Raw genomic sequence first — 21,978 nt, forward strand, 5'->3', positions numbered from 1 at the left:
TTTCAAATAAGGCTAGATGGAAAACATGACAGACTCATCTTGGGTAACTTCTAAAAAGCATTCTGCAATTATAAAACTTGGCATGCTTTTTTTTTTTTCTTCCCCCCCACCAGGATCACTTAGCGTAGCACACTACTTCCATTCATTTATATTACATGTTTAGGGCATCTGGAGAATTAAACACTTGAGTAAAATATTCCAGGAGCAACATAAAGATGTTGTTTATCACTAAAGTTGTGTGGTTTTTCACCTTTCCTATTTTGTCAGTCATACCGGTATTTCCCTTCCAACATTGAGGTCATTGAGTGGCTTGGAGCGTATTACATTGACACCCAGTTCTGTGAAAAAGCCATTGAGTACTTTGAAAGGGCAGCACTTATCCTGTAAGTAGTTATTATTTTATGCCTACTCAGATTTCTGATTAGATGTCCATCAGTATACCTAGAGATAAATCAGCTGGATAGCTTTAATACTATAAGCAAACAGCAGGGTTAAGAATATTTGTGATATTTTTTAATTTTCTCAACTGTCTGCTCATTTACAGTGTGTTTTCACTCTTACTGTGCATTTTCGGTGTTAAATAAGATCCTCCATTAGGCCTAAGATAGTGCTGGGTATTAGAACCTCTTTTTCTCCTTTGTCTGCCATTAAACACAACTAGGAAGTGGAGAACAGTTCTCCAAAGCCACCAAGACCTCTGTCTCTGTGTCTTTACTTGCAATATTTCCTTTGTATTGTTTTATTACGCGGCAAGGATTTCGTGGTTAAGTGCATGTTTTAGTTGTTCTTGCTGCATTTCCTCTTTTCACATAATTTCTATTTCCATCAAATAAGGCATATAAGTAAGCAAAAATGTGCAGTTCTGTACTACCAGTAGTTAGTAAAAATAAATTGACAGGCTAAACTGATCCTGATAAAGATGTTTGAATTATACTGAGTTCAGTTCAACAGGTTAATTGCTGAAATTTGTTCTTTAGCAGAATATGATGCACTTAACTAAGTACATAAATACACTTTATTTCAGTCCAGAAAGGGACCTGACTAGACAATGGTTTATAAATAAAATTTGGTCGAATTTAAATTTGTAATCCAGAATTCAAAGAGAATTTGAAAAATAGACACACAGTCTTTTTATGTGGAAACAAGTATTTGTTCTATAGGCTCATGAAGAATTTTCTGTTAATAGCTGAACTAAAATTCACTCCCAACAAGTGTGAGTTTCTTTATTTTATGTTTTAGGAAAACTGTGAAAAATTAGACTAAGCAAAACTCTGTTACTGCTTCTCTTGTGATGTTCTAAAATTTGACATTCTTTTTGTTCTGTGGTTCTTAATGACATGTATGTATAAAACAGCATGTGAACAAAAAAAATCTGTACAGTGTAATTCAAGGAAAAATGATAATTGCAAACAGCACATTAAAAAGTTCAGTAAAAGCTCCTAATTCTGGCTTTGAGATGCTTGGGTTAGAGTAGACATTAGTTACAGATGAGAAAGTCTAAGGTTTAATTAAAGATTAAAAATGGAAAAAAAATAAAAAAGGAAAAAAATATACTTCATCCAAATGGTAGTATATTTATAAAGAATAGAGAAATAGATTAGATAAAAATACACGGGAGGGAGTTGACAGAAATCACAGTTCACAGGTTTGCCAGTGTTCTTTTCCCTACAAATACTGGCCACCTTAAAAAATTGTATTTTAGTCAAGCTATGAGATTGCATATGCTGGTATTCATGGCCTTCTTAGAAAATTTGGAAAGAAACAGGTGAGAATAAAAATAATTATTTCATAATCTTGTTTTGGCAAAGATTTAAATATTCTGTGCTTCATGTTGCTCTCACTCCATGCATGAAGTATGTGGATTGTAAAGTACTTATGAAGAATTGGCATATTAAATTCTTCAGTATTACTTGTAATCTATCTGTAATGCAGAAAAATTATTTCTCTGTGGGAGGAGATTTTTAATAGTAGATAACATAGCATAAATGTTTTGTTCTTTATTTGGTGTTGAAAATGGAAACTACATACATTCATTGGTAAATACAAATATAAATTGCTACTGACTTTAGATGAAGTTACATTTTAAAATTGTATCTTTATTTTAACTTTGAACAGCATTTTTTAATTTGTTTAGTGCATTCAGTGTTTTAATCACAATAACTACTTTTAAAATTGCATTCTAAGATAACATGTTAGACAGTGAATTGGGAAACAGTTTTTCACTATTTTATTTTTCCTAGCATGCTCAAATCTGTCATTAATAAAAGGAGTTAGTGCAGTTAGTACTTGCTGCTGGCAGTTCATTCTCTCTAGAATTTTCATACTGAAATTCTATTAGGGTGTGTGTTTGGCTGCCTTTGTTTGCAGGAGACACATTCAGCTGAAACTAAAAAGGTGCAGCATTTGTATTTCATGAACTTGTTTGGCAACTGCCAGGTGAACAGATTGCTTAGAGTTAAAAATGGCCTGTGCTATGATTAGAGAGAAAAACTGAAGAGGATAAATACAAAATTGTTCTGAAAATGTTAACTTAGAGTACCTTTTGGATATGCTGCTATTCAATTGTACGCCACATGTGCAAAGTGCTTTGGCTTATAGAGGATGCTCATACTGTTAACATGAACATTTCCTAATTTTCACATGATCTTGGTAAAAATGAGGAAAGAGTCCAACAGTTTTATTGTACATGCTCAAGCATCTCAAAAAGTTCCTCTGACCATACTGCCACCATTGTGTGCTAAAAAGAGAAGGACAGGCAGCAGCTAGGACATCGAGAGGATAGCACAAAGGAGGAGCCAGAGTTCGAAGCTGTAAGTGGGGACTGTGCTTCCTGGCAGGAATCTCTTGGGCATGCGTGGGACCCTAGTGGTGAGACCTCCTCAGAATACAATTTAGCATTATGTTCCTCCCCCATTGCATGGTTCTGTATCTCTGACAAAGATTGGTGGTTCACATGTCAGGTCTACTAATTGTGTCTGGGCACAGAATCGTGAGCTTGAGAAAAACTCTTTAACACAGGATTGAAAATGGGTGACATCGAGTCCTAGAAAACAGGTGCGTGGTGCAGCAGTGAATTCTGTGAGCTGAACAGGCTACATTCTTTCTAGGAAGGCAACATGCTAGGTGAAAAATTGATTAGTAGTTAAATAGCAGGTCTTTACCAGTGCTATGCAGATTATTTTGCTCATCCATTGTTTGGCAGTGTACATGATTTTTTTTATTTATATGCAGGCCAACACAAGTGAAGTGGCAGCTGATGGTTGCCAGTTGCTACAGGAGAAGTGGTAAGTTCTGTAAATTTTTTCTAATTGCTTTCAGGTTTGTAACTTTTTATTTTTTGTAATTCATTGGGGTTATTCAGCTGGGAGAATAATGAGAGGGTTTTATAGGAAAGATGGAGACAGGCTGGGGTCTGCAGTTCCAGGTCATGGAGCAATGGTTTTAAACTGAAAAAGGGTAGACGTACACTGGGTGTAAGGGAGAAAATCTTTATTGTGAGCATGGTGAGACACTGGAAATGGTGTCATAGAGGAAGGTCAAAAAAAAAAAAAAAGCAAAAATCAGGAACCTCCTCCTCATTAATTCTGTTATTTGCAGAGTAGTTTGGACTGTTTTCAGGTACTCTTAATTGTTACTGTCCGTTAATAAAGAATATTAAGTTTGGTCTTGTCAAATTTGGTCCTACAATATAAAGTCATTTACTCTAACTAAAAAGTTGAATTGATGTTAAGGTGTTCCATCTTTTTTATGATTGAATATGTGGATAGGAGATGTTTGTTTTGTTTGCAGGCAACTACCAGAAAGCTCTGGAGAAATACAAAATCATTCACAGAAAATTCCCGGAGAATGTTGAATGTAAGTTGTTTAATTCCATGGGGGTACCTATCAAAGGAAACTTTGTTCCATTGAATCGGTGTGTTAGTAATCATATGATGAATTTTCATACGAAAATACTTCTATTAACTAACATTTTTATTCATGCTAATGCTCTGTGGTTTTTGTGACAACACTGATGGGTGATTTAAGAATTATGAGGGTAATGCTAAAGAAGAGCAATGAAAGTAAACTTTAACTGAGTTGCATTGGATGAGTTCTTTCTGATACATATGCCCTAGAATTTATAACTGTGTTACCTATTTAATCTTTCTTGTGAAGAATATTTGTATTTTGTAGTTCCTGATAGTTGAAACGCCTGCTGTAAATTTCTAGATATGAGAAAATCTTATTGCTAAGATTTATCAAAGTCCGGGTTTCCAAAAAAATGTAAAGGGTGAGATCTTGTTGCTGGATTTTTAACTATAGTTGGTCATCCAGTCTCTGGAAAATCCATGGAGGATTTCAAACTAAACTATGGGAAACACAGCTTAGAAGAGTAAGACATTTTGCAAAATCAGTCACACCTGTACTTGAAATAAAAAAGCCCTGTAGAAAATAAGGGTTGTCAGTGGCTGTGTAAACATTCTCTTCCATCCCACACTGTGCCTCACAAATTCCAAAATACAAGTTTGTCGCCAACAAGTCTGTGCTTTCAGATGTAATGTGGGAAGACATTAATTGTATTTTATTTTAAAATCTTATCGTTCTGCTTTAACAAATTTATTGCTTTTTTAAAGAGAAACCACAGCTCTCTTGTACAAGTGATATTCAGTACTGTAACTCCTCAAAGGTATAAGCAAAATATCATGTTCATGCTGGTCACACATTTTCAGAGGGGCATTTAGTAAATGTTTTAGAATGCAAATATGTTTCTGAATGTAGTTTCTACAAATTTCACAGATGGAGGCAGGAGTTAGCTAAGACAATTTAACTTCAAGTTAAATTGATATAAGTTTTCTACTGCTGAAACAATGGTTCTTCCCTCATCCCTCCCTGATCGTGGGCTTCCTAGGCCAGCAGAAAACTAACTTTGCACAAAATGAAATAACATGTTTGTGAAAGCAGTCTGGAGAGAATGGATCATGTCCTGCTTGTTTCTGCTTCAGTTCTTTGAAAGGAATGTTGACAGACTCGTAGGAATACCAATAGTGTTTTCAGAGTTTGGTAGAGTGTCTCAGGAGAATGGTTTTTAGGGATTCTTTTAGTTCAGTCATACAGTTACAGTTGATTTTCCTGTCAGCTTTGTTGGGTTTTTTTAATTCTATAAATATTACTCTTTAAAAAGTCAACCACAGCCAGAGGAAAAGAACACATTTTTGTTCACTTGGTATTTGCAAAATTGTTTTCAACAAAATTCTCTTGATTGCAGCTTGTCAGTAATATCTTAGTATCATTTCTGTACTTACTAGCTTTCAAAATATTTTGCAGATGTCAAGAGTTCTGAGCTAAATTAGTTAATATGCGTTTTGCCTTCCACATATACCGATGGTATTTGTACTGTTCATGGATACGCAGGCACAGAGAAAATGTTGAATTACTTGCAAAATACCACAACTTGTATAGTGATACTGGACTGAAGTCACTTTGCAGTTATTTGCCATTCTGCATGTCCAGTTCTGTCAGGGTGCACTTGTAGTTTGACCTTCTTGTTAAGTCTATTTTTTTAACAATGCTTTGCTTTCCAATTAGGCCTCCGATTTTTAGTTCGTCTCTGCACAGACATGGGGCTGAAAGAAGTCCAGGAATATATAACAAAGCTCAAGAAGGCAGAAAAATTAAAAGAAATTAGAGAGCAGGTAATTTTGTCTCTATATTATACAGTATTGCTACAGACATAGATGAAGCTAAAGTAGTGTTTATGATACTTCAAGATAAAATGCGTTGTTAGCTTCTTGTTTTACAGAGGCATAGGTTTTGGGGGTTTGGGAGGTTTAGTTTTAAATTACTGATCAGTCTTACATCTGTCTGAATAGTTTTCTGAGCACCAGATTTTCTGTGATTTTTTAAATACTAGTGAAAGATGGACTGTGTGGACATGGTGGGAATGCTGAAGCCATTCGCATAATTCAGTGTCTGTGGAATGTCGTCTTTCCTACTTACTTGCCAGATTTTATTTAATACTTTAGTGTATGTATGAGCCAAGTAATAATGCAACTATAGGGAGAGATGGGAAACCTAAGAATTTGTCCATGTATAAGAAATTATTTTTTGTTATATACAGAACTGCAGCATTGACATATTATATAGGTAGAAGTAAACCATTCATGTGAGTGCCAGTTTCCAAACTAAAAAAAAATTTCCATGGAAAAGTAACAGGCTGTGAAAGGTATGAGATCATAACTTGTATTCTGTTCAGAAGAGTGAGCTCACATTTGTGTGTGTGTGCACTCATGCATTGTTTTCTTGCTATTTTGGTGATAAAATAAGATGTTAAAATTGGAAACAGCTGCTTGTTTGAAAAGCATTATCCATCCTATTGACCTGCAAAATATTCAGGCTTGCTTTGCCTGTCCAGAGAATTGCCTCAAAGCTATATAGTCACATTAGGATACATTAAGTCTTAACTAATTTACTCTGCTCTTAGTAACACTTATTGGTCCCTTTTGATGCCAGATGATGTTGCACATGCATCCTTCCTTAGCTGCTTCTGCTTAAGTTCCAGGGAGCCTGAACACTAGGACATTTTAAAAATGAAACTCACTAGGGGAAACACTGAAGGATTCCAGCTTCGTGCTAAAACCATACTTTGAGGGGCTGGCAGAGGTGTACTGACTGGGTTTTTCAGTAAATGTAAAATTCAAAGCACTTGGGGAAATGGACAAAAGAAAGCACTCCACAGCTGTAGTGGGACTGATATTCCTCCATGTCTCCCCATAAATGTATTAAGCAAAACAGATGAACAGGTATAATGTTCCTGTTCTGCAGAACTCACAATTAAGAGACTCACTGAAGTATGTTTAACAGGCTTTACTTGGTTTCTAATCACTTCAGTGTCAGTGATATACATAGTTCCTTGCAATAACTTTCAGTACTTCAGTGCTTCACTTGAGAAAGCTCACCAGCAAAACCAGTTACAATTGGTTTATTTTATAGTTGATTATAGAGAGAAGGAGGTCCCTGGAGAAGGAAAGACTGTTTCCTTGCATGTAATTCTGGCCTTTTTTTTCACACTGAAGGCATTAGTTATAGATGGGCAAATGTCAAGGACTTTAAAGAAAACACCTTTTTTCTTTAAGAACGTTAATATATGAATACCAGTTTTAAAAACCTAAGAATTGTCATATCTCTTTCTGTTTATTTCATATGGGAAGCAGGAGTTTTCCCAAACACATTTTTGTACTTCATGGTGAGGAAAAAGCTACTGATAGAATATTTAAAAGTTTAAATCCTTTAAGTAACTTAAGATTTTAGTAACAGAAAAATTATATTTAAATTATGTTTTTTTTTCATTCTGATTTCATTGTCTTAAGGGAATTCATTAAGTCACACCTGAGTGACAGAAGTATCATTGAGATCCAACACACGTGGTTGCACAAGTTTCTGTTCAGGCTGTAACAGTCAGTCATCGTAATTCAGCCATGATGTGGGAAGCTCTGTCTGTGTCTTGCATTTAAGTATTCCTGTTTAAGAGTGTGTCGACTGTATCCTGTCACAACACTAACCTTGCAAAACGGGATCACGGAATGGTTTAGGTTGAAAAGAGCATTTAAAGATTATCTCATTTCAACTCCCTACTGTAGGCAGGGACACCTTCCACTATCAGGTTGCTCAAAGCTCCATCAAACCTGACTTTGAACATTTCCAGGGATGGGCATCCACAGCTTCTTTGGGCAGCCTGCTTCGGTGTCTCACCATCCTTGACGTATTTTTTCCTCCTTCTCTACCCTTTCATAGTTTAAAGCCATTACTTCTTCTCCTGTCACCACAGGCTTTACTAAAAGGTCTGTCCCTATATTTCTTTTAAGACCCCTTCAAGTATTGAAAGACCACAACAATATTTCCCCAGAATCTTCTCCAGGCTGAACAGCTTCAACCCTCTTAGCCTGTCTTCACTGGAGAAGTGCTTCAGCTCTTTTTTTCATCTCTGTGTCCCTCCTCTGGGCCCTCTCCAACAAGTCCATGTCCTTATACTGGATGCCCCCAAACTGGACACACAGCTCTGGGGTCTCAGGAGAACAGAGTAGAGCAGATCTGTCTAGAACAGATAAGATGTCTGTGATGGCACTTTTAATTAGTCAAAGCTTTAAGGTAGATTTGCTTAAATATTTCCTCGATTGTGTTACCCAGGAAAGAAGAAAAAAATTAATTCAGCCTTTTGAATAAGCCTGATTGTATTGTAATTTAAACTAAACCAATTTTCATTTAACCAGATGAAATGAAGTGCAACAAGTTTAAAAACCTAAACAAACCCCAGACCAACATTCCTCTTGCCTTTGTGTCCCCTAAAAACCACCGCAAATAATAAAAATAGAACAGGTTTCATGTCAGTTCTGTCAACTTCATTCCTGCAGACAGGCCAGTGTTCCCAGCATGAGGAAGCTCTGAATGGGAGCAAAATTCTGCCCCTGTAGTTCCAGGTATACTCTCTTCAGAACCTCTGAAGTCTGATGAGTTGCTTTCTTCTTGCAGCTCCTTGTCTTGGCAGGACATGTTCCCATCTCCTTCTTTTGGCTTTCTCCTCTGCCACACTCGGAAAAGTTTTCCAAGTACCTTCCAAAGGAAGGGAACAAATTCTGCTCCCAAGGAACCCACTGGAACAGTTTTCTTTAAAAATTAACACCTTTGCAGTTGGTAAAGGAGCAAAGACTCTAAGAAAAGATGTTTCAGGACACGCTGCAATTCAGTATGCAGCTGTCCTGCATTAGTAGTGGAGTATCTTTCTGTGACAATCTTTACATCAGTGTTGTCTTGCAGACAATAGCCCTGCAGTTTCTTCTTTTGTCATTGATTTTACATCTGGGTTCCCATCCTCTGGTTTTGGGTTTGGGAAGGGGTTTTTGTTGTTTGTTTCTTGGTTGGGGGTGTGTGTATGTGTGATTTTTAGTCTTCTCTCTGCCATCTGGCTTTGGAAATTAATAGGGGTTTTTTTCTCACTTCCTTCTGACCATGATCATACAGTCATAAACTATACTTTCTAGTTCTAAAATTACCAAATTTTAATATTTCACCACCTAGGTTTCCAAATTGAAACCAATACTGGTTTCAGTTAGCAGTACCAGATACAGTTCAATTCCTGCTCCCAATATTAGACTAACCTTTGACTTCTCAATTGCACCCAGTAAAGACAAATAGGTAAAATGCTAGTGTAAATGCTAGTGTAGTATATCTGCATTTCAGAGTCTCCACACACTTTACATCTGTAGAAACTTATCAACATTTTCTATTTTGGCATTGTTTTTCCAGAATAAGTATATCCACATGGAGTTTATACCAAATAAATATTCTGGAGTACTTATTTCCCTCAGTTCTCAAATGTGGACATGTTGTTAAATACTTCCAGCCAAGAATTTGGGAACATCTGTGGAGTTCATTCCCTGTAGAAATTTTTCTCCCTGCTTCTCACAGCATTTAAGTTTTACTGCAACCTTCATATGTTGGGAACACTGAGGGGGGGGGGGGGGGGGGGGGGGGGGAGGAGGGAGGGGAGAATCGGGGGAGCTGGGGTTTCTGTTTTTGTTTGTTTGATTGGCTTTTTTTGTACTGCATTAGTCTTCCTTATTCATGTTTCACTCTAAAGACAGGTAATAGTGTAAAAGTTCACAGAGCCTCCTTGGCACTGCCGTGTACACACATTACTATTTATTTCCCTTAAACGACTGAGAATGAGGCTGATGGGGTGTGGTGAAAAGCTGTGATGAGAGGTGCAAATGCTGGACGGGCCCTACTGCCTTTGCCTTCAGACATCTAAGTCTGGGCTAACCATCCTTAAATGTCTTTTGCAGTCATGGGAGAAATAGGCATTTTTAGGGTGGAAACCTATTTTGAATATCGCTTTTAGTGTGGGAATATTTACAAATGCTCATTTTGAATTTTAAAGGAGTTAATAATATGTTTAAGCTGTAGTTCTTATGTAATATTTTGGGAGGAAAGTCCTAGGATGTAAATGCCAAGAGGGCACTATCACACAGAGACTGCTTCCCATGGGCAGACAGAAGCTGAGCTTCTGCTGTCAGACTTGCTGTCAGTAATTCAGCAGTTGGAAAATCTGGACAGGCTTCCTGAAGGATTGATATATGCTACTTCACTGGACTGTGAAAAGGATATTTAATCCAAAATTCAGAGAACATATTTTAGACTTGAGGATTTCCCAAAACAAATAAAAAAGTATGAGAAATTCTGGTCCCAGACTGAATTACTTCAAGACCAGTCTTGGTTTCACACTAGGCTGAATGCTTTCCTGTCTGACTCCTGTGGGTTTTGATTTAAGAATTCTTCCCTTTTCAGTTGGCCTGAATCTTGAAAGTTCTTCCACTTCTTTGGTATAATTCCAGCTTTGCCAGACTTCATGATATTTTTTCTGGTGAAAAATGAGTGAAGATGTTACAGTAATTGACCTGAAGACATGATGTCTGTTTTAATCAGCTCCTGAATTTATATTTTGAAGTAAGATGCAGAGATGCTTTATTAATAGCTGAGTTCTTTAAACATCAAGGGTTTGTACCTATCTATCAAAACCTCCCTCACTGAGGTGTCCCTTCTTATAACTGACAAGATGTATGCATAAGAAATTCAGTGTTTTGCCAGATCTAAGTCTGCCATGTCATACAAAGGTATTGCTTTGATAAACTGTTAAAGTTTTCAAATAACACTCAAAAAAACACAGCTGGGAGATGTTTATGGTACCTTCCCCTATGCAAGAGAGCTGACTTTTTAAACACAGCTCTTAAAGTATTTACCTTCACCTTTATCTTGCATTTAACACTCAACAGCAAATTAAATTTTGCTGTGAAATACAGTTCTGTGCCAAAAATTCAAAATCCAAGATCCATAGGGTGAATAGTTCTTTTTATAGATTCCCCCACTTCTCCCTTTTGAGTCTTTATAATAATAAAATGCTTGTGGGATTTACAAGACGTTAATCGGCAGAGGCTACTTTGAACTCGTGCAAGGAGGACTGTTTTGCCTGTTTTTTCAGCTGTACTTTACAAAGGAACATCTGAACTGTTTTTATGCACATTCCTTGTATAAATTTTATCTGAAGAAAAATAAGTTTTTTATATATTCTAGTTGAATTTCACAGAACTCTTGTTATATATCAACATTGGATTTAACCCTGATTTTAAGGACAGTTTTGTGTGTTGAAAAACAAGCCTTAGTAGTTACAGTATATGTATAACTATATATAATATATATAGTTACTTCTACTGTTTTACGAATAAGCTGAGTTGAATTTTCAATAATTTTCTCTAATAAATATTACTAAATGGGGTTTTTTTGTTCTGTTCTTTTCGAACCTTTTCCGCTGGTCTTCAGCGCATTAAATCTGGCAGAGATGGCAGTGCACGTAGCCGCAAGGAAGGAAGTGTTGGTAAGTAGTCCAGGCCTCTGCTTAAATATCAGTTCTGACAGGATCCTGAAGAAAACAGATTTTCTGAAAGTGTTTGTAAAGCCTCCTTTCATCCTGAAACACGCACAAATATTCACTGAGTAATATGTAAGCATTTCCCGAATTTTGTTTCATACTTGTTGACTTTCTCATTGCTGTATGAAATCACAGCTGGTACAGTACCATGCATTTGGTCTAACATTTGTGCTTTATATACAGATCTTAGTGTATTTCTAAAGCTAAATTTCTGGTTGTTTTCAGTACTGTGGACTTATATGTTTTTACCCGTTAACTTGGAATTTGAATATTGTTTAACTTTGGAATGTTTACGAAAAGGAATCATTTATTTTAAGAAAATAGAACACATAAACCACGGAAAATAGGAATTCATTGTTTCTTTATTTAACACAAAGGAAAGGGAATTTTGTGGCCACCATGTAATCTGCTATGTTAGGAGTTTGTTACAAGATCAGCAGATTGTTCTGTTCAGCAGCCAGCTCTGTAATAAGGATAACATACCCTTTACTGTCTTTGAGCTCATCCTTCCCTTTTTCTCTGTATAGCAGAAGTGAAGTTCTGGAGTCTTCCCTAGAGGAAAGCTTATTCTCTGGCTACTCAGGCTCCCTGCTTCTATAGATTTGCAGTGCTGATTTCCATAAATATAAAACTCTTGCAATGTAAGTCAGGAAACTGCTCCATTTTGTGTTTTCTGCACTAGGGAGGCCTGCGTATTGCAGGCCTAATGATTTTTCCCTGCCATTATTAAATCCATGAAATTAGTAATGTAAATCTAGCAGTCCCTCACTGCTGCTCTAAGGAAAGTCAGACTTCTGGCTACTTCAGCCATCTGCCAAAAAATAAATGAATAAATAAATAAATAAATAAATATTTTGATCCAAAAAGGAAATGGTTTCTTTGTATCCTGCTTTTGATTTATCTTGATATCAATTTCATTGAAGATATCCCCTATAAATTCTTGCCTCTCTTCCCTTCCTTTTACAGAGAAATAATTTATGATATTTTTTTCTTATTTGGTAATTTCATTTCTCCATCTACATAGCAGATATTTTACTGCACTTATGAAATTTTGTAAGGTCATGAAAAGTCATGACAATTACTAATGTAATCTGAAGATGACCTTAGAATGCTGTTACGTTTATGAAGAATTCTTTCCTGGATTTTCTCAGGCTTAAGGGGGAGTGTTAGATGCTTGAGAGAGATCTCATTCCTTTTTCAGTTCAGTAGTTTGACTAGAGGAGCTTTTAAATAATTCCTTGATGTGTGGAAGAACCAGCCATTCGCCTAAGATTGAATTTTACCTGTTCTGGACCTCAGGCCAAAGTAATTCTTTATTTAAGTAACAGAGAGGGATGGATGAAAGGATGCTAAGACAACATAAATCCCCCAAACTACCAGTTTGTCAGTATTTTTTTAAAAAACAGAAGTATCTATGGAAAGTTGTCTTCTCTTAAAAAAATAAGAAAGAGGATTAGAGGTTAAGCAGGACCAGAATTGACCTAGAATTTGCCCTATCAGTAATTCTTAGATTATTGAGTTCAAGACATTATGTCAAATATATGGAAGAGTGAAAAAAACCCAGAATTTGGGAACAAGTTTGTATAAGAGCATGTTTGAGAAGTCTCCATTATACAAATCCAGTGCCAGAGATCCAGCCCTTCAGGAAATGACTTGGCAAACAAGAAGAGGTACAAAGAAGGTCCTGTACTGAGCCTAGAGTTAACTTCCTGCTGGGATTCTTAATTGGAAGTTGCGGTGAGCTGTACTACTTCCATGTATTTTTAGAATGAGTCAAAGGCACTGGGCACATTTTAACTGGTAGTGTTGTCTCTGGGGAGCCTTATCAGTGAAGAAACTGGACATGCACAGCATCAGATGTTAAGGACTGTGTTGTGTTGTATTTTATTTTATTTATATACTGTGTTGTATTTTGTCTACATTGTGCTGAGGATGATTAAGAGAAACCTGAACACCCAAATATTTTATTTTGTCCAATGCTTGGCTTTGTTCACCTGGGTTGTGAGTTGTAATTTGCAGTTTCATAAACTGCATGGCCTGTGGGAAGGCACGTATGAAATATAAACATGGGTTATTTTATTTCATAATATTAGTATGCTTGTGATAAATTAATGACTTCAAAAGGAGGGAAGAAAAAAAGAGAAACATTTGTATACATTTGAAGGTTATTCTTTTCCAGTGGTGTTGCCAAGACCAAAAGGTATCATTTTCCTACACTGTGTGAGGGATTTGCCAGTATTACTGAACCCAGCGAAGCATGGAATCCTCCTTAGTTTAGTACTTACTAGGTAAATTAAAGTACTTACTGGCTAACTGAAGTCTTATGCCTTCCAAATATTTTAGGTATGATGCCTGTTTTCTTTCTTTCCTCTTACTAGCTCACTCTCCCCATACTTGTTAGCATTCCTAAGAGATTTTTCTCCCCCAAGTATTTTGTCCCTATATAGTTATTTATATTGACTATTAATAATTTAGGTCTCCTTGTTTTAGGAAATATGATCTAAAATTGCTTTTAAAGAGAAAGCTAAGAAGAAAGAGAACTAAGCCAGCAAGTTTTGTACTTCATAGGGCATCCAGTACAAATTAAAACAGAAGATGTGTGAGGTGCACCGAGGTACGTTTTCAGCAATATGATTGGTTGACAGAATGGAAACAGAGAGACCCAGAAAACTGACATCTATATCAATGTCAACCAAAGTCTGCTCTTGTCTTGAGAGAAAGATAAGCATTAAATCTAAAATCCCTACCCAAAATTGAACACATTTGGCACTCACTGTAAAAAGTGAAATTTTCTTCTCCCCACAATTATCAGATTTATGGTTTCCAATCTTACTTGGGTTACATTGGAAGCAAATGATACAGTCCTGTTAAAATTATTCTTTTTAATTTAAAAAGGGAAAAAAAAAAACCCAAAACCACAAGACCACGAAACCTTGAAGGGAGCTAACAGTACATCTGAGTTAAGGCAGTTCTCAAAGATTTTCTTTCCAATAATCTTTTCTTGTTTTCATACTCACTTTTCTGGTTTGCAGATATATGATTGTAACATCCGGAACTTAGCAGTTGTGGGTTTTACTGCCATAAGGGATTTTTCCTGTTGAATAACATAATGCCTTTATATATGTAGATAAGGCAAAGTATGGCATTAAGGATTCTATTCCTGTGGCAGTGTTTACTTGGTCTCTGCATTGCCCAGCTCTCAGAATGGGGAGTTTTGTGCTGGGTAGAGGAGCCATGCAGTCTCGGACAGGAGCCCAAAGAAGCAGTGTTGAATTCACAAGATGAAAGGCTGAGTATTTTGCATTCTCCTTGTTACCTAGGTCTGTGAGGATGAATTTGGAAAATAAACCACATGGCAATAATTTAGTTGTCTTTTCCCTTTTTCATTTCACTGGTGGCTGTGTCAGTTTGCCCATCCCCAAAGATTTGCCATATTCAAACATCCTTTGCCATCCCAGAGTGATCTCCTTATATATTTGGAAGTATGTTTTAGATGTTAGAGCTGTAGGTATCCCAGATAATCCTGACTGTGATAAAGACAAGAGATTTTCTTGTTACCCTGCAGCCAGGACATGACATTCACTTATATTTGCTAGGCTTTGTGTGGCTGTTGATGCCTCATTAATTACAAGTCATTGTGGGATGGTTCCATTGTCTGTGTGTGCAAAATAGAAAAAAGTTTTCTTAATTAGTGGAGAAGGAAATATCTGTTGAAGAGAACATCTTTAATCTGTTTTCTGCTCTGAACTCACCTAAGGAGTTAGCTGAACTGACACACCACAAACAATTTTCATTCAGCAGAATTTCAGATCAGAATGAACAGCAGCGAAGTTATAAATTGCATCTACTTCCCAAGCTGTTTCATGGTTTTAATACATTACTCTGCCTTGTACACTGAACTTAACTCTTCTGTCAAACCAATGCCCTTTCTTCTCCAAAGATGGTGTCTTCATCCCAAATATGAAAGATACATAGAACTGCACTCAAAACACATTATGGATTTAGTGGAGAGTTAACCCACTGTGCTTTTTGTTACATAAACATTTTACAGAGGAGATAGATTACCAAACAGTCTTAACCCTTTGATGTCTTTTTTTGATGAGTAAAATAATACTAAAAAATTCTAATTTATGTCCTTTGTGATACTGGAGGAATTTCCAATGCAGTAGTCTCATCACTGTAATTGCAACTAGTTAGATTACTCTAAAAAATAAATACAAATACAAGTACACACAGGTATCATGTGACACAGGTAGTACAGAAACACATTAAAAAAATGAGAATATTTTTTGCTGGGTATCACTATTTAAAATAGGATTATTACAAAGTGGAATTACTTTTGCAGTATGTTTCATTATTCATTGTTCTGCCATATAAAATTGGCCATTTTGTAAAATTCGGGTTTACATTTTGTTTTTTTTAAATTCCCATCCAATTTCTGTGTGAAGGAATTAGTTCAAATCAGTTTTTGTAAGACATTGAACAAATATAAATGAGCAAAACAATTCTAAAGAATAATTTGAACATCCTAAATATAATAATATAGCCATGACTTTTAAACAGGTGAGAGGAAGGAATGCACTGTAAAAACTATCAGCAATGCAGAGTGTATTATTTATGTCTTCGCATGCATAATCCTCAGTTAAGGCTGTTGAACACAGACTGTGAGGGGAAGGTAACATCAGCATGATAATCCAAATTTCAAGTATCATGATTTTACATCATAAATATATTTATAAATCAGATATTAAAAATATATTGACCAGCTCCTCTTAATCGGTTCCTATTGCTTTTTCAACTGAAATCTGGAGCTGTGTTCCTGCAGTCAGTTCATGTGTAGGTGTCCACATTGTCACCCCAAAGTGAGTACAGTGGGGATGGCCTCCACATGAACTACACTAATAGCTTATTTAATAAAAGCCCAATATGTTAATTGATAAGGACTGGGTATTCATTGCAGTAAAGGTTTCCTTAGATACAGAGAGCAATTTAGTTCAGCAGTGGTCTTCCATTATTCAAAAGCTGCTGTGAATTAGGAGCAGATGTTTGCACAGTTAATACAGTAATACAGAGAGAATTAATTTGCAGTTTCAGAAATACCTAACTTTAGTCCTCTGATTGTTGGTACAATCAAACAGATGTTAACACTCAGAGCTCTTAAGTAGAGAAAAACTACAAATAAAGCTTTTCATCCAGAGTAACACTGTTAGCTTTGTTTTCTTCTGTCTATTACTTTAGTGAAAATTAGTTTCATTTTCATTAATTCAAAATGCATATAAATGTATATAAAATCTTTTTCTTAGATGGGGTGAGAGCAGTAGGGAATGATGAGTAGAAATTGTAAAACTTGCCTCCCAAAAATATGTGTGTCTGTGATAAAATGCTTTAAAAACAACTCCTTCCCTGAAGTTCCCTTCACTGCAGGATGCCAAAATCCTGAAGTCTGTATTGCAAGCTTATATTCCTTAACATTGCCAAATTATGTGTGGATGTATACTGAATAAACACATGTAGATGATTCTGCAAACAGAACTACAAAAAGTAATTTTGAGATGAGATTTAGACTTCTGCCAGATCATGTTATATGGTCAACAGAATTTTTAATAGCTGCCACATTGGCAGCCAATTCCTGTATCCCATGGCAAGAGTGTCAATAAAAGCCTTACCCCAAATGGCTCTACAGCTGGGACATTCCTTCTGAAAGCTGGAGCTGTGGGTTTGAACTCCCTCAGGTGAAAGAAAGCATTGAAGCCAGACCTCTTGCTTCCTGAGCTGCTGTCTGACATCTCCATGGTGTCAAGCACCTCTTACTTTCTCCTGGGTGCATTTTAAAATGAAAGCTCCTCTTCCTTATCTTTAGGTATGCTCAGAGCATACTGCAATCCCCTGAGACTTGATGTGGTTTTGCATATTGCCCTAATTTAAACCGAATGTGAAGAACTAACCGAAGTGTTGTTAACCTTCTCTTCACTCTTGCTAGATATAGTGCTCATACAGAAGTAAGGTGAGCAGGGTTACTTTGCTGATCTACCTGAGAAAGTTTTCATTAGATTGCTTTTAAATGAACCTAGTGAAACTTAAGAACTAGAACATCTAAAGAAGCCTGTTTTCAAGTTTATCTTTTTAGGGCAGTAAGATGTGCAGGGTATTAATGTTGATCCCACCCAGTTTGGTTTGTCTACCATATTTTTCTTCCTTCTTTCACTTAATATAAAGTCTTTCACCTTCTCTGGTAGTATCACTAACATTCATGTGTTTTCCTCCTTCACAGTTGAAAACATTTGTTATGCCATTTCCCTCCTTTTTTTTTTTTTCATTACATGCAATTCTTCCTTTCTGGGATGAACCAATTAAACCTGTGGAGTTTCTTTGACTAGTTTAGTCTTCCCCTAGTCTAGTCTGCTGTACTGTTCCTGTCTTTGAATCTCTTTACTGCTCCTTACAACATTGTTTATTACTTTAAAAATTACTTGGTTTTCATTATGCAAGACTGTGCCTACTTCTAGCCTACTCTTTTTCTCATTGATTATTTGTATTTTCCTCAAAACATTTCCATCCACACCATCTTTGAAGCCCAGCTCTCACCTCCTTGTTGCACAGGCCTGTCCAGATCCCACTGAAATCAAGGGGAGGCCGTTTTGTAATTTCATGGCCCTTTGGTTGAGTTCCTTTTCAGGCAAACCCATTGTTTTCTCCCTGTTTCTTCAAATCTTTAATTATTTGCTTCTTTCATGAAACCTGTCAGCAAGAATTGGTCCAAGGGAAGTGGTGTGTGTTAAAATCCATATTCCTTGCTTTGAAATTTCAACTGTAGTCTGTCTCTTGTGAACTTAATAACTGTTTGACATGTGACTGTATTAAATCTTTCTTGGAGCAGAGAGATCTTCCAATTAAAGGCTGAGCAAACAAGTCTGTGGTAGTATTTATAGAGAGATAAAGGTTTGTCATATTTGTAGAAGTTTGGGGGGGGGTTGGTTTTTCTCTTTTAATTATAACAATATCTGTTAAAATAACATTTATAGTAAATAAGACAGTGGAAATGTGTTGCCAGGTTCTGCCTTTGTAATTAATGTTTGCTGAACGAAACCCATTTTTCCTCTTTATGGATTTAATACCCACATTGCTTGGTGTTGTAAATGAGCATCTCTATTTGGCTGCACATCCTGCCTTGTAAATACTCCAAGTCAAACTCGAAATGTTTTCTCCTAGGAGAAAAAATATTGCATAAAAATTTGTTGTAGCAGATGAGATTGAAAGCTTGCCGTGAATGTGAAAAAGAGATTCAGAGGTGAACAGAATATTTAAAGTGTCTGGAATACTGCTGTGGCAGGAGAATGTTAATCTGATGTTGTCTGGGCAGGAGGCAGCCCTTGGAGCCGGCACATTCCTTGGGGCCCTGCTGCAAGCTGAGCTGCCAGCACAGTGTTTACAGCGAGGTGCAGGGCCAGCATGGTCTGTACACATGAGCTGTGCCTGCCCGCCGTGCAGACAGCACATGGCAAATATCCTCTTCTAATTGAAAGCAAACTTAGTGTTGCATTTAATCTTGACAGTATTGAGCAGGTGGATCACACTGATGTATTAGTAAGCACACAAGCATAGGAAATGTCCCGTGTACATTGTGACAGTGTTTATATTTATCATGCTTATTTTAACTCCAAAATGTGACTGTAATTTATAAGCAACTGAAAAGTCAGCATTTGAAGCAGAAATATTTTAATGTGTTTACTCCAAAGTCGTAAGGCTGTATATATCTTTTTAAAACATTAACACATGTGTGTGGAAACAGTGTCCACTGTGTTTTAAAGACTACTATTACAAATGAGTACTGTGTCTGTCGTGAAAAGATGGTTTCATCCAAGTCTAGTTTGACAGATAGTAGTAGCTGAATTGATGTTATTCTTGTACCATGGTTACACAGAATGTAACAGCATGCTATTTGTCTTTTTCTTTTTTTTTTTTTCCCTGGTCCCCAGATACTGGTGTTACCAAAGGGGAAAGACCAAGCACCAAACTAAAAACTCTGCCCGGAACAAGTGAACCCTATGAAAGTAGCAGCAGTAAAGAAATAGGCAAGTGGACATCTTACACCTCTTTTACTTTCATGGTCCTCAGGGAGAGGAGAAATAAGGAGAGAGAAAAAATTGTTGTTGAAAGAGCATGTAAAATTGGATATTTGGGGAAACATTTTCCCATGAAAATGAGGCTTTCACTTCATTGTTCAGAGCTCACTATAAAGTAATTGTAAACATTAAGAAATGTTGCCCATGTTAATACTACTTTCATTATCAGTCTGCTGCATCCTTTAAGTCAGTTTTTGCCATTCTGCAGTCAAAGGTTCTTCAATAAGACTGAATTTTCAAAGGGGTCTAGAAAAACAAATCCATGTGGAATGTGGTACTTTCTAAAAAGCCATTACTCAAACAAGTCATCAGTCTTGCTGTTCCTTGCATGTTTCCAAGGTCTTTTTCTCACTGTAGTGTAATAAGAGAAATTTATTTTTTAAAAAACCAGAAAGCTTCTGTCAGTAGAACTCAGGAACTTTTGTGCCCTACCTCAGTTCCTGAATGCAGTGTTTTGTTCTTCAGCGTTCATATGTTCTTTCTGGTCTGAATTTCAAAGACACAGATGTGTAGTGCTAAATCCTAATCTTGTATTTGATTCTGTATGTTTAAAACCAGCTAAAGTTAAAGCTAAAGTAGTTTGTAACTGTTTCACATGTATTTATGTATACCCTAGATGCCTCCTATGCAGATCCACTTGGCCCACAACCAGAAAGACCAAGAACAGCAGCAAGAAAAAGAACAGACGAAGATGATTTTGCTGATGAAGAACTAGGAGAGGATCTGCTTCCAGAATAGCATGTGGACCACTCATCATTTTTTTAATCCTTGTAAAAATTTTAGCTGAAAAACTTTTAACACATAATGATTTTGTAGTGGATTTTTATAAACTATTTGTGAAATACTTTGAACATATGGTACCTTATGTTAAAAATACAGATTTGTAATTGCAGTGTCTTCTGTGATTGATTAAAAACAACAATGGTGAAGTTGTTTTACTCATGCATAAGATCTACACAAGTCCTCAAACACATTGCAAGCTGTATCAAATGTGTAAAGCTTTTGCTTTCAGAGATAAATATGATGATAATATGAAAGAGAAAAGCCTCTACAATGCAGAATACCTTGAAGCAATGCCTGTAAGGCTGAAAATCCTGTATCCTTCATCCAAACCAGAATTTATTCCTGTGAACTGACCTGAAAATGCTGGGTATGACCTCGGTCTTCCTTAAGGTCCCAATTCAGCAAATCGCTTTGCACTGATACCAAAGAAAGCATCTTAATTTTAGTCTACGCTTAGATGAACCTTTTCTGCAGTCTTTCGGCAAGATGTCCTTATTTTTGGTTTTTACTTTGTGTGGTCAGAGTTGTCAGGATTTCAGCCTAGTTTGTTCAGAATTGCTAATTAGATTGCTGCTCTTGAGTCTTATGTTGGAGACTCTGGCACCAACCACACAGTGATAGTTTTCTACAGCCTAAGCTGAGTATGGGCAAAGAAGTTGGTTACAGAAATCACCATTTTGTTTATGAACTGAACAAGTTTGATCTGAAGTTACTGAGACATGTTAAATTCCTGTAGTAGGAATCACTTTGGGGAGATGAAAAGGTGTTCAGAATTTCCTAATAAATATGTGCAAAACTAGTCCACCAAGATGCTTTGGTTTTGGAATCCTGGCAAGAGTTTGGTTTAATACTTAGACTTTGGTTGTGGCACTTTGAAATGCAAGAATTCGGTCTTCTAAAATTTTCAGTGCTCCTTCTCAGTGTTGGTGCTCAAGACTGTTTCCCAGTGAAAGTGGAGAAGCCTCTTTGTATCTTCATGTTTTTTTCAGGTTTAAAAACACTTCCCAGTTTCATAGGATGTCTGCAAGTGGTCAGAAGTCTCCTGTGGGGTGTATGAGCTGCTTTGTGTGTAGCATGCTTCCCCTGGGACTGGAGCAGCGTTCCATCTGGGATTGCACCACTTCTGCCTGATGGTACACAGAACATGTTCAGTGCTGTTTATGGAACGCACCGAGGGGCTCACCAACAAAGAAAGACACGGTAAGCTCTGGGGCCTGATCCTTCTAAGGAAAAGAGCAGGAGAAGGAAATGGATGGCAGCTGCCTTATTTCTGCAAGTCTCTCTTGCCTGTTCCTCAGTCCTGCTGCTTTTACTGCTCTGGTTGTAGAATGACGTACTCCTAGATGTCATGGTAGTTCTTTCTGTCAGGCTTAGTCTTGGAAGACCTAGACCACCAGGATGCAATGTGCCATGCAGGAGGGAGCATTTTCAGCTACAGACTGCTGTGGCATGAGATACCTGAATTAATCACAGTAAGAGAAAATGTATGGGACCATGGCAGGGAGCGTAGATAAACCTGTGAAACGGGGCAGAAGAGAAGGCAGGCGAGATACTGCCATGGTCTTCTAATGCAAAGACATTTGAGTAGATTCCAGTGGGTTGACTCTGGCATGG

General features: G+C 36.8%; 1 protein-coding gene across 4 annotated transcripts in view; it reads left to right on the forward strand.

Annotated features, from left to right (window-relative positions):
• Nucleotides 1-20,367, forward strand: part of IFT88 (intraflagellar transport 88) — a 41,214-nt gene extending 20,847 nt beyond the window's left edge. For 2 of the 4 annotated variants that reach the window (XM_062514652.1, XM_062514653.1), the window contains exons 19-25: nucleotides 268-383; nucleotides 3,232-3,284; nucleotides 3,790-3,855; nucleotides 5,566-5,672; nucleotides 11,350-11,404; nucleotides 19,435-19,530; nucleotides 20,198-20,367. In XM_062514652.1, the coding sequence (XP_062370636.1) occupies nucleotides 268-383; nucleotides 3,232-3,284; nucleotides 3,790-3,855; nucleotides 5,566-5,672; nucleotides 11,350-11,404; nucleotides 19,435-19,530; nucleotides 20,198-20,319 (615 nt within the window). In that variant the 3' untranslated portion in view covers nucleotides 20,320-20,367. The remainder of the gene's footprint in view (nucleotides 1-267; nucleotides 384-3,231; nucleotides 3,285-3,789; nucleotides 3,856-5,565; nucleotides 5,673-11,349; nucleotides 11,405-19,434; nucleotides 19,531-20,197) is intronic. The other 2 variants (XM_062514654.1, XM_062514655.1) reach the window with 1 other exon arrangement.
• Nucleotides 20,368-21,978: the final 1,611 nt, after the last annotated feature.

This window comes from Cinclus cinclus, chromosome 2 (assembly GCF_963662255.1).
Source record: "Cinclus cinclus chromosome 2, bCinCin1.1, whole genome shotgun sequence".
NCBI lineage: Eukaryota > Metazoa > Chordata > Aves > Passeriformes > Cinclidae > Cinclus > Cinclus cinclus.